The sequence below is a fragment of the Mizuhopecten yessoensis genome, unplaced genomic scaffold (genome assembly GCF_002113885.1).
Source record: "Mizuhopecten yessoensis strain PY_sf001 unplaced genomic scaffold, ASM211388v2 scaffold4839, whole genome shotgun sequence".
Lineage (NCBI taxonomy): Eukaryota > Metazoa > Mollusca > Bivalvia > Pectinida > Pectinidae > Mizuhopecten > Mizuhopecten yessoensis.
In genome coordinates this window covers 1,436,479-1,449,509 of record NW_018405747.1, presented here as the reverse complement: position 1 = coordinate 1,449,509, position 13,031 = coordinate 1,436,479, and the positions used below count along the sequence as shown (strand labels likewise).

At 35.1% G+C, this 13,031-nt stretch overlaps 1 protein-coding gene across 2 annotated transcripts in view; it reads right to left on the bottom strand.

The window, feature by feature from the left end:
• The window catches only part of LOC110449937 (dihydroceramide fatty acyl 2-hydroxylase FAH1-like), a 23,595-nt gene extending 11,341 nt beyond the window's left edge, over nt 1-12,254 (bottom strand). For both annotated transcript variants that reach the window (XR_002462915.1, XM_021497119.1), the window contains exon 1: nt 11,948-12,254. Coding sequence is in view for 1 of the 2 variants with exons in the window: in XM_021497119.1 (XP_021352794.1) it covers nt 11,948-12,196 (249 nt within the window). In the remaining variant the exon portion in view is untranslated. The remainder of the gene's footprint in view (nt 1-11,947) is intronic.
• Nucleotides 12,255-13,031: the final 777 nt, after the last annotated feature.

Sequence of the window (13,031 nt, the reverse complement as noted above, 5' to 3'; positions counted from 1 at the left end):
TGGACATGTAATTCGGGAATTATACCCCCAATTCATTATATGCTTGTTGTTGTATTTTTATTTTTGCAATCATAACCAGTTTGTGTGCCTGCCGGGGAGCACCCCCTTTAAGTCACGTACATTTCTTAATCCTGGTTTGCTTTTTGATAATCTAACATAGTTTTAGGGTAGGTGACTTAGGGCGTGCTTAGCTAGTCAGAGTATAACTGTGTAAGTGCCTGTTGGGGATCGCCCTGTAAACCATGTTTCTTACTTATACTCTGAACACTCAGGCACCGGGGTCGCTCGATGCCTGTTTGCAGGGCCGCCTGTTAGCTACTCGCTCCACAGCTTGGGATCGCTCAAGCCCTGGGGATCACCCCACAACTTATTCTAGTCACCAGCTTGAGATCGCTCAAGCCGGGGATCGCCCCACTCTTCTTTTAAGTTAAGTGTGTTGTTTTTAATTTCCTGTTGCTGTAAATAGATATGTTTGTAACCAACTATGTTGTAGTTAGTTTAAGTAACAGAGAGCAGCCCCTAAGAATGCCAAAAGATAACTAATATAACCTGAACAAGTTACTTTAAATTTAGACTCAATAAATTTTTGAACTTTAATTCTTTGTTTTGTTGTGTATAAATCCAGGAATTATATATAAATACCCAGTATAAAACACGGGCCAAATCACGGGCCCCAAGTCCTATAGGAAAAACAAAACACTTTGAGATTCATACCTTGACAAGGGTGGTAACTCTTAACCTTTTGGTTGCCTTGACATCATCTATATAACAGTGATTATACTCAAAAGTGAAACTGGAACTGTACGTCATAGGCTTCCCTCTGTTCGACCTTTGTATTTCTCAATATCCTGCTAACCAAATCTAAGTCTGCCTTTTAACATAAAGTATATCCCTAAATTTAAAAGTCTGCCTTTCAATATAAGGTATACATCTCTCCTATATGAGTATCAACAAGTTAAGGTCAGCCACATAGAGTCAAGTTATACTGTTATTCTTTCAGCCAATCAGAAGCAAAAATAGCAATCCTTTAAATTAAAGTACACATCTTATATAAAGTATCTCCCCATATATCCCTTCCACAATGTCAAAGTACCCTAGAAAGTTGGCATCATAGAACCCGATTCGTGCTCATTATCAACAAAGATATAGTCCCAGAGAACTCAAGTTAATCCTGCAATTGCATCAGCCAATCAGATAAGGCTATGGAGTCCATCTGAATCTCAAAATGTAAATTGCTTTTCTTATAAAGAATGTTCCTTCTGTAGCATGATCACTCTGAGAAAAAAACATTTTAATGGGTTCTATAATATGGAATATTTGTCCAGACAGGGCTTAAAAAAACCCAAATAAAACAGACAGTTAACTTTAGAAAATAACTTTATGCTAGCATTGATATAATTAACAGGTATGCATCTACATGATGTACAGATCATGTCTATGAAACAATTGTTGAAATCGACTATTGTACTTTAGAAGAGTTGTCTGGATAGGCTTTGATTCACAGAACCACTGTTTGAGAGACAGGCAGAAGGAAAAGCTGTTTCCATGAGTACACCCCACTGACTTTGTAGCAGGAGGAATAAACAATCTTTGATTGGAACTCTTCTTCTATGTTATAATTGATGCAGTGGTATATATGCCCTTTATCTTAATGAGGTAAAAGCTATTTGTCATTGAGTTCATGACGGAGAAACTTTGTTTGTTTTTTTGGTTTGTTTGTTTGTGTTTTACATCCTATTAATTACAGCTATGGTCACTAAAGGACGTGCCAGGTTTTGGTGCCAGAGTTCCCGGAGGAAAACCACCGACCAACGGCCAGTACCTGGCAACTGCCCCACTTAGGCCACAAGCCAGCGACCCAGAGGTAGAGGGCTAGTGGTAGCAGAATGTCAGACGCCTTAACCACTTGGCCACCGCAGACTCAATACTGCTTGACCAAAAGATGAAAAGAGAGAAACCACTTGTCCACAAGTTATTAGGGAAAATTACTAAGGTAGATTATTTGTTGACAAGTTAATGGAGGAAGGGGAGGAAGCATGTATATCAGCATTAATGCGGGAGACCAGGCTTTTCCACATGTTTTTTTAGGAGAACATTTTACAAGAAACGGCTTGTCCACATATTTTAATGGAAGACAAAATCCACAATTAAATGAGGGGAAAATAACTTATCCAAAACTTATCAGGAAAATACCTGACTTGCCAACTGGTTGATTGGAGAGACACACAGGAAATTTGGGTATGTGGGATCCTCCCAGACAGATAATTGTTCTGGAGTTAAATGAGGGATACACGTAAAGATATTACTTTTCTCGTGTATACTTATGCAAATTACACCAGTTGTCAAGAAGTTGGTGGGAGAGAAACCCTAATACTCTAAACAGCGACCAATTGCTTATAGCTTATGTTATAAGTATGCAAGTCATGTAAGCATATGACCTCATATACATATACCTACATACAGCTTCGATATTCTTACACCAGAATAATTTAAGCATTTATAAGCAGTATATACCATCAGAATAAACCTAACTCATTTAAAGGTATTAAGTACAACTTTGAAATAAACCTAATTCCTATCAAAGTTCCTTGTCCTGTTTCTAACCCAGATCATACAATAACACATTTATATAAGTGTACACAATGTGTCAGGCCACTATTTCACACGTATGTCTATGTAATACAGTAATACTCACATGATCGTTAATCAACCACCAGACCAGAACACTTAATCCCACATTAAATTTGTATACAGGCATTACACTTGTTTTGTTAGGATATCAATTTGACACTAAAAGATATTTTCTTGTATTGTCTCACCTTATCACATTTACTTTGTTTAGAATATAAGGTACAGTATAATAAATTTAGGCTTCATATATATATATCAACGTAAGTTTAAATAGAAATTTGTAACCTGTATGTGTTTTTATCTAACTTTATCATGGTCTTGTTGAAGGATTAGACTCAGCCAAGCACCAAACAATGACTGTTTTTACATGCAGGAGTCTTTTTCAGGGGACAATATTTAACAATTCTTCCAAAGAATGACTTTTATTCCTTGGCAAAATGAAATGGACTATTATAACTTTTTGGATTTGTATGTTCGGTACATAAGTAAGATGTCATGTTCATAACTTCAATTCCTTATATTATCTGCATTAGTTCAAAACCTATATAATGATCCTCAAATTTGGGAAAATTTAACATTCTAAACTGAAAATATCAAAATAAAGTTTACATGGTAACAATTTACAAAATTTTAAGTTCTGCAATTTGAAATATATACCATACACTGTATTTATAAATAAGGGGTGTTGTTTCGGTAACAAGGCAAAAGTCGTTTCGGGACTTTTTCCGGGTTGTTTCGGGACATGTCAAAAGTCCGACTTAGTCGTTTCGGGTTTTTTCATTTTTTTAAAAAGTTTAAACAATTGATTGGATAAAAGTTGTTACAACTTATCATAGCCTTCTCCCGTCATACATTTATACATTTACCATTACATGATTTTAATAAAACATGAATATTCTCACTGACATACACAACATAAAAACATAGTTCAACATATATATTGTTGCTGGATTTGATGAATTGATTCACATGTCTAAAATATAATCTACTTGTTTCACGATTTTACTTTCGTGAAATTTAATTTCGCGCGACTCCTACTGTGCAGACGTCACTTATTTATTTCAATTCACTATAGTTACACTTTGCATTTGGCTCCATTGCCATCAAAAGGGTAGTTTGGACGTGAAGTTATACAGCTTATGGTTTACAAATATTTTCTAGTTAAAACTATTTCTCCAGTGTGTATCGGTATAATAAAACGGTTAAAGTATGGGGTTGAGGGATATAGCAAGTTTCTGGTGTCCCTTGACCATGCCTATTTCCCTCGAGAGTACCTCGGGAAATAGACCTTGTCTCGGGACACCATAAACTGGCTATATCCCTCAATCCCATACTTTAACTGTATAATACAGTACATATATATTGCAGTATATATTTTACATAAAGACAAGGATCAAAAATAACATTTAAGGTGTATTTATACTGCAACATATGTTTATAATCACCTGCTCTCTAGTAAAATCAATATTCGTATCCACATAGTCTGTTACTTGTAGAGTCTAAAGTGTGTTCTGCAGATAAAGTCTCACATTTTAACAGCAATTGCAGAAATTATTCTGTGATAAGCATAGTGCTTGAAATAAAGGACAAAAAAATACAAAATCAAGCAGTGAAGTCTCGTTATCTGATGTGACGGCTGGAATGTTTTACTTAAGTTATATATTCATTCAATCTAATTAAAAATTTTCTTCACATCGTTCCTGTTTACTGATATGTCGCGTTGAAGATCTAACAACATCCCGTAGAGGGTCACGTCAGAGGTCAACATGAATACATTATCGTATTTATAACAAGCCAATCAAAACGCGACATAACTCTTTCTTTAAACCAATCAGAAAGCAGGACCTGTAACACCTCGTAGCCCAAAATCCACTTTTGCGTCTGGTCCAGTAATTGTTTGAATATTGCGAAGCCTGTCATTGGTTATTTATTTTTTTTAACCAGAAGAGGAAGTCTCTCTTATTTCAAAGCAAAATCCACAAATTGTACAAACGTTGTCTTGTAGATAGACACGGCGTGGTGTCATGGGCGCCGCCATTTTCGATGCTCATTTGACACCTCTCGGTTTTTTTATCATAGCAAGTGTGTTCCGAAATCATTACATCATCACTTACAGAAATGTGTAAGCTCTCATCTGATTGGTTAATGCAAAGGTCGCCTGAACATGACCCTCTACGGGATGTTGTTAGATCTTCAACGCGACATATCAGTAAACGGGAGCGATGTGAAGAAATAATTTTTATCAGATTGATATTCATTTAAAAAACGAAAATATTGGAAATACAAAAATGTATACAGGATTACGTGTATTGTTCAGGTCAGCATTTTATCAAATTTAAACATGAATCTTTTTTTTTCAAAAATAACTATTCATCATCATATACCACAAGTCAATATGTAGGTCAACAAAGTTTAAAGGTCAGATTGTTTATCACTGTCAGTATGGTACAATTTTCATTTCTAGCTGTAAAGGGACCTACACATCGATCATCATACTAAAGATCATGTTGATGTTTGGGTTGTTTTCTATGTACAGGAAAAGAGACTGTTTGTAGTGCTCATTTTATAACCACATAAAGTTACAGCAAAGGTCAATATATAGGTCACTGACGGTCACATGTCAAATAGTACATTAACATTGATCAATATCGCATCAATTTTAATTGCATACCAATTAAGCTTAAAACAATGTACAGTACTGTAGTACCATATGTCACTAAAGGTCACAGATCAAATTGGTCATCAGTACCCCCCCCCCCCCGTACACTTTCGAGTTAATTCTGTGTCAGTACATTTATCTATTAATATTGCATATTGTTTTGTTTCACATATATATATATAACAATGTTAGTTATAACCAAATGTCAGTTCACACCTTTTTGTTGATTTGTTTCAAAATATTTTACAATATATTTTAATGAAATACCTACCTTATAAGCTAGCAATGCACCTAATTAAAGTGATAAGCAATGAAAGGCTTCATGTGTGATAGTTATACTTATAGTCTCACAACCCTGAGTTGACATTTAACAGGCCCATTTGTAATCTGATAAGTCACCTAAACATATCCAGCTATGGAGTCGGAGACCCTCCCCAAGGGCCACTAGCTACAGCAAACATCACTAGACACAAAACATGATGTACACAGCAGTCAGCAGTCAGAGAATCAAAGACACCCTCTATGGGCATCAACGCCAATATAACAATGTATATAAACTAGTAAATAGCAGTAACACATGGATTATTGCACTGTACGGGTTGTAATGGGACTTATACAAGGTATATTCTGATACTTGACATTTGCATAAAAATGATCAAAATCTTTTACGAAATAAAGTTGGTCGAGTGATGTCACTGAATTTGTTGACAAATTTCTATAAATAGCTACTGAAGTGTTCCTGGCCTTAACCTTTGAACCCTGAAATTAAGACCCATTTGAACTATTCTCAGAACTGTTGACCTTTGCGCAAAGTTTAATAAAAATCTGTCAAGAAAAAGAAGTAGCTAGAATAATGATGACAATCTATCAGGACCAAGTATTGGTCATGAAAAAACTGTTTTTAAATTAATTGGTTTTGTACCTGAATGATATAAGTGTTACATTTTGTATGACCTTATATTTGGACAAATACAATACACAAGTGTCGTCTACTTTAATAACCGAAATTTTATCATCAGATCTGAACTAATTCTAATTCAGGTATGCTGTACAGGTCAATATGTGTATATATGTGTATCCATGATCAGGTCTTACCAAACGCTATTATACTGTATTATATAGCCTTTACACATTGGGTAGAATGCTGACCTGATAATCTTAGTACATACGTACTTGTATAACATACAAACTTTAGAAAACTGTCATTTTTTCCATTGAAGAAAAGTTTGGCTCAGGCCCAGTTTATAACATGTATATCAAACCCACTTTTAATATCTGACCATAACTCTAACATCCATTTTGAAATACATTTTAAATTCTTTTAACTTTTGATATGCATTATAGTTAAATACCTTTCATTACACAGATATTGATTTTTAAAAGTTACTTCAATTATATACATTTTACCAACATTCGAGGTTAGTAACTTTTTATCATTCACTATAAGTTTGAATAAGTTTTATTATATAAGTACATTGTTGTAAGTCTAAAAGAATCTTTTCAGTACCGGGTATCTTTTTATTAAATACATCATAGAATAATGTCCCTTTTATTATATAATCACCTTTTGCAAGTAAAAGGTCTTTTCTTTTTAATTATGAAACATGAATCATTTGTAATGACATGTCTCTATAAATAAATTGACACATGATCAAAGCTTCGACTTGTCAGATTATTATATGCTGTCTATAAAATTAAAACAGGCTCATTATAGTATCATTGAACGATCGATAAAGCGTAGTAGGCCTGCAGATAAACCTTATATCACTATTTCAACAGTTTCTAACAATTTTACAAAATATTTTGATATATGGTCTGACAGGAAGGAGCATATTAAATTAATCTAGTTTCTGTAAGTTTAATAAGATTATTCTGAGCTGTACCTTACATTTGGTACACTACTATCTGTGATGATACTGTATAACAAACTGTACTGTATATGTACATGTACAATCTCCAACCTCAATTCGTTGAAGTCCCTTCCCTCATTACAGCATACAAAACACTCATATATATGGTAAACCTTCGGTCAGTTTGAACAAAATTAAATAAATATTGTCAATCCTGTTCGAATTACATGAAATTATAGCCGCTAAAATAAAGTGTAGTTTGAACTATCCAAGTCGACATCGGCAAAAATCACAGCAAACAGTCAAGTCATTGACACGGAACAACGACGGCCTTATTGCGATACATATTTGCAAATCTGGAGATGAATAATGGTTTATATATCTTTCTTATATTTACTTACATATTGATAATCAATTATTAAGTTCAATTGCAAAGCAGAGACAAGTATATATAGGCCGCAAAGCAGTAGGGCCTAGATTTTTTCTCGAGTAATGACGAAAGTTCAGTTGTACTGATCAGAATGCGGAGGGTGGATTGAAACTGCAATTACGGATTAATAGTTTGATCGACCACCTGGTCAGATATTTTTGTTTTGGCACAGGAATAGGTCATACATCAATTAAGTTATAAATCAGTGATCGGTGGCCAGGTTGCAATTATATAATCAAATTGTAATTAATATCTGACAATACACACGTCTGTCAGCGATGTGACGGTAACATTCCGCGCTGTGTACTGTTAGGATATTATACATGGTTGGGGCTTAAAGATGTTTGACTGGCGCATGCACATGTTTAAAAGAAAGAAACTCAAATATCGGTGACATGACACTTATTTAAGTACAAATTGTCTGACATTGATGACAACAATGGTCGCACATGAGAACTACCCGTTATTCAGTACGATGCGCAACTAGATCAATTTTAAAGCGAGTTTAAATAGGCTATTATTGCATCGCCGATATAGCCAACCTCGATCAATAATTACATAAGGTCAGTACTCAAATTGTGTGTTCGAACAATCCGAAACATGTGTAAGCAGCATTCGAACTATCACGTAGACAGAAAATTAACTTTTGTTATTTTTCAAAAAGTGTGTTCGAACTATCTGCCTATTCAACTGACCGGAGGTTTACCGTATATGTTAATACATAAATTAATGTGTTATTGTTTGATCACGTACATCGTTTAATGCTAGAACCAATTCAACATTACATCTCTTATAATCTGCATGCTGTACCAGTGTTCTCCCCAGGAATTTTCTGATGCGCTATGGTATCTATTTTTTAACCCTTCCATCGCAGCGCGCGCTGCCAAACTTTTAATTTTTAATTTTAATCTCCAGATTTGACAACGACTTTTGATAACGGAAATTAGTAATCGATAATCGAAATCGAAAAGGGAAACCAATCAATTTCCGATTATAATTTATCATCGGCCCATCACTAGCTGCTTGGCTATTGATTGATTGATAGGTTTTACATCCGCTTCACTACCGAGTAGTTCGGTTATCCAGCAGACGAATGCTTTGCTATCACGATGAAGCTGATTTATACTGCTTGGCTATCATGATGAAGCTGATTTATACTGCTTGGCTATCATGATGAAGCTGATTTATACTGCTTGGCTATCACGATGAAGCTGATTTATACTGCTTGGCTATCACGATATAGCTGATTTATACTGCTTGGCTATCACGATGAAGCTGATTTATACTGCTTGGCTATCACGATGAAGCTGATTTATACTGCTTTGGCTATCACAATTTCGATGAAGCTGATTTATACTGCTTGGTTATCATGATGAAGCGGACTAATTCATGTACACAGTTTACTGCATCGTTCAATATTCATGATCATGAGCTCAGAATATACCTATAGCTGTTACACAACAAACAGACGTACAATTTGGTGTCCCACGTTACCGCAATGTCACGCTGTTTATGTGTAGCAGATACAGGAAGTACTAACTGATGACTAGGTTTAGCTTCAAATTCTGCTGCAACAGTACGTTACAACACCCAAACATTAGCATCCTAATTTACTGTACACACGCTGACCCTTCAACAGTTCAATGGGTCAACATGTCAGGTGATTGGTAACTAATGCATGTTGAATTCATTAAGGCATAAAAGTACTTATTAATCAAACCTCTACATCAAAATATGGATTATTGTAATCTCTCTTGATCTCTACCTCTAACACAGTGGTCAATCACCAGGCAGGGCTCAACCTGGACCTAAAAAATCAATAGCCAAAAAAAGGCTATGTGTGAATTTCAGTAGCCAATTTTTTTTAAACAGTGGCCTTACTTTCTTGGCCTCCAACCGTTATGGATAGGCCCGCCATTAAAATCATTTAATATTTTTTGAAGTGCAATACTATTCAACATGATGTTAAATTAAGGATCACTCTTTTAAATTAAAATTTTGTTATACATCATGTCTATAATTCAATCCATAATATGATTTTTGTTTAATACTTTCAGATTATATGGCTGTAATTGTAAGAAAATACGACTTAAAGGATTCATTTTAAGATATTAAGATTTTAAGTGATCAAGAAAAGTTATTTAGCATTGAAATTATGCAGTTTTTAGAACGGCAAACTGTTCGGAATGCCTTCAATCGTCGCTCATACAATTTATTAGGTGCCAATCAACGACACGGGGATGGCAAAGTTGCGCAACGTGATGTGTTCCCATTTTTTTTCGAAGGGTTGGTCAATACCATTATCACCAGGCTGGTCTTCTCTCTCTACCTCAAAGTGGTTAATCATCAAACTGGTCATCTCTACCTCACAGTGGTCAATCACCAGGCTGCAGGTCATCTTGATCTATCTCACAGTGGTCAATCACTAAGCTGGCCACCTTTCTCTACCTCACAGTGGTCAATCCCCAAGCTGGTCACCTCTTTCCACCTCCCGATGGTCAATCACTAAGCTGGTCACCTTTCTCTATCTCATTGTGGTCAATCACCGGACTGGTCACAGAGACTTTGGTGATCATGTACCTTTATATTATCTCACATTGGCCAAATGTGATAGCTTGACTACATGTTATTTAGTCACGTAGCCACACCAGGGAATGTAAACACTTTAGAACGACAGGTGCACAGTAAGTGGGATAAAGTAGAACAGGTAAATCAGTGACACTCACATCTTTACATCTGGCACATGCATTGCTAGAGCATAAATAATTATAATGGAAAAGTGGAACGGTGTTATTGGCCATTTGAGACTTGGCAGTCCATCTAATAAATATGGTCATTTTTTCACACCACATAGTATTTTTCTTTAAATCTAAAGATGAAACATATCATGTGAAATATATGTACATTTACACGTACATAAGTACAGATTTTGTTTTTAGCCAGTCCTGGTAACAAGGATGAAAATAAACTCATATCAGTAAAGAGATCTGGAAAGAGGAGACGCCTTTATCACCTAACAAATAAATATATTTGTTCCGAATTTTCATTAATAAAAATTGTTGGATTGCCAAAGGCCACACTTCTGTAATACACTGTGTTGAGTTTTATATGATATTATAAATACTGTCAATTACAATTGTTTGAACAGACTGGCTTAACAAATAACTCTCAAAACGGATTTAGAAACATTAAGTTTTTAACAAATTACAAGAGTGTGCAGTATTATTAGATTGTGCAATAATTAAGTCATATTTCTCACTCGCAGTATTATCAGATTGCGCAATAATTAAGTCATATTTCTCACTTGCAGTATTATCAGATTGCGCAATAATTAAGTCATATTTCCCTCAATTTTAAGAAGATAAGGGTAAATGACATTGAATCATTTGTAGGTTTTAACAACAGCTAACTATTCATGCTATATTTCTGAAGAAAAGTCACCTTAACAACTCTTATTCAGCTGTTTTGGTCATTAGAAGTTCAACAAATGATATCAGTTGGTTTTGAGAAGTGGCAACTCAATAAATACATTGTGTAAGATCTTTCTTAAAACATTTTATTTATTTGGAAATTTAAAATCGAATTAAATCTCCCTTGTTTTTTTTGTTTGTCAACATTATTTTATGATCCCTTGTAAATGGTTAACAGTGAACATACATATAGTCCACTATACATTGTATATTAACATGGGCTATATTTAGAACTATCTTGTTTAGACAGTATGAGCTTAAATTGAAATGACCTGAATTCTTAGTATATCTCAATCAGTTCCAGTGTTGATTCCATCATTCGTATGCAGCACTATTAAAATGTGTATTTACATTACTTCCCTTTATAGACACTGATAACAAAAATCAGCATCACATGGTCCAATTGGTCTAACACCAACAATGCCAGGCAAATTTTACATAAGCTTTAAATTGGAAGGGGTGTGGCCATTTATGAAATTATTTCAGTTATTAGACTTGTGAATGATACCTTCCAGATGTATAGTATCTTTACATCAAGGTGTTTTTTTTATATAAAATTGGCTACATTGGGATTTGTAAACAGGCGACATACAACACTGGTGCATTTCAACCGCGTGTGTATTAATAGAACACCATGACTGTGTCAACATAATTACCCATTCTGACACGCATGGAACAATAATATTTCGAAATATTGAGGAAGAGTAGACGAGTTTTCTGGGTATTTAAAGAACCAATTTGTGTTAAGTATACCGCCGATTAATACTTTGTTACCAAGGAAACAACCCGGTTAGACTACTCATAATTGTCTACTTACATAATCCAAAATGTCGCAGTGACAAGTTCGTGTTACTACAGTCGCGTGTAAATATTTGAGACTTATTCAATCCAGCAATCTGAAGCTTACCTGGTAATGTTTGTACTGTCCGATACAGTATTTCTTGAGAATGGTCATAGCGGCCGGTGTATGTTGGTGGGGCGACTCCCCCGACATGAGATTCGTCACATCCTCACCCACATGATCGAGCAGGTAATGTTTCCCACCGGGGTGTCTTTCGACGAAATCAGTTACATCGTACACTTTATCGTCATTAATTATAACAACCTGTCCCTGTTCAGCAAGCACTTTAACCTCCAAATCACTGTAACACCGCATTATCTTAATGTCCCTTCATCTATCGAGTCACTCTCACACGACCACTCCCAAAGGTGAAGGTTGGCAATCAAAAAATGTCAGGTGCGTTCGATTGGATCCATCGACAAAAATTAGAAAGAGTTACCTCCCTTAGACCATGTTCGAACACTCCAAGTGAGTTTCTGATCAAAGTAACAAGACTGGGCGAGATATTATAACTTTCTTCAACTCAAAGACTATTAAGCACTAAAAAAAATACGTTAAGGAGGCAGGAGCTAAACACACAAATAATAATAGCTTGACAAATCCACATGCCCCAACCCCGGGAATATGACGAATTAGGTCCGTGTATATATGCACAGACACCTAATTACAGTCATAGGTTTTTAATAAAGTTATTTTTATACGGTAACGTGATTGTTTTAGTTCGTCGGGTCACGCGTGGTACCGATTATGCTAAGTTTAGCAACGACGCGTGCCATTTTTGTTGATTAAAATCTCAGTCTTAAATAGGTATGAGTCAGGCGATTCTCATTAGCTGATTAAATAATTTTGAATGGAGAAATGCTGAATAACAACGCGATTACGATCAAAATAATATGACATTTAAATAGTTAATCTTTGTTTTCATATGATTTTTTTGTAATCTGATCCAGAAGTATACAAAAAATAATATTTGTAAAAGCATGCTTTTCGAAATTGTTTCGAAATATGTAAGACCAGTCAATCTTTTCGCTCATGCAATACGTCCGCTGTCGTAAGAAGTATATATATGCTATCTCCTTTAAAAATGTTTATCGGGCTATACACATTTTTAGATTATCAGTTATTTCGGGTTTTTCATTTTTCATTGATA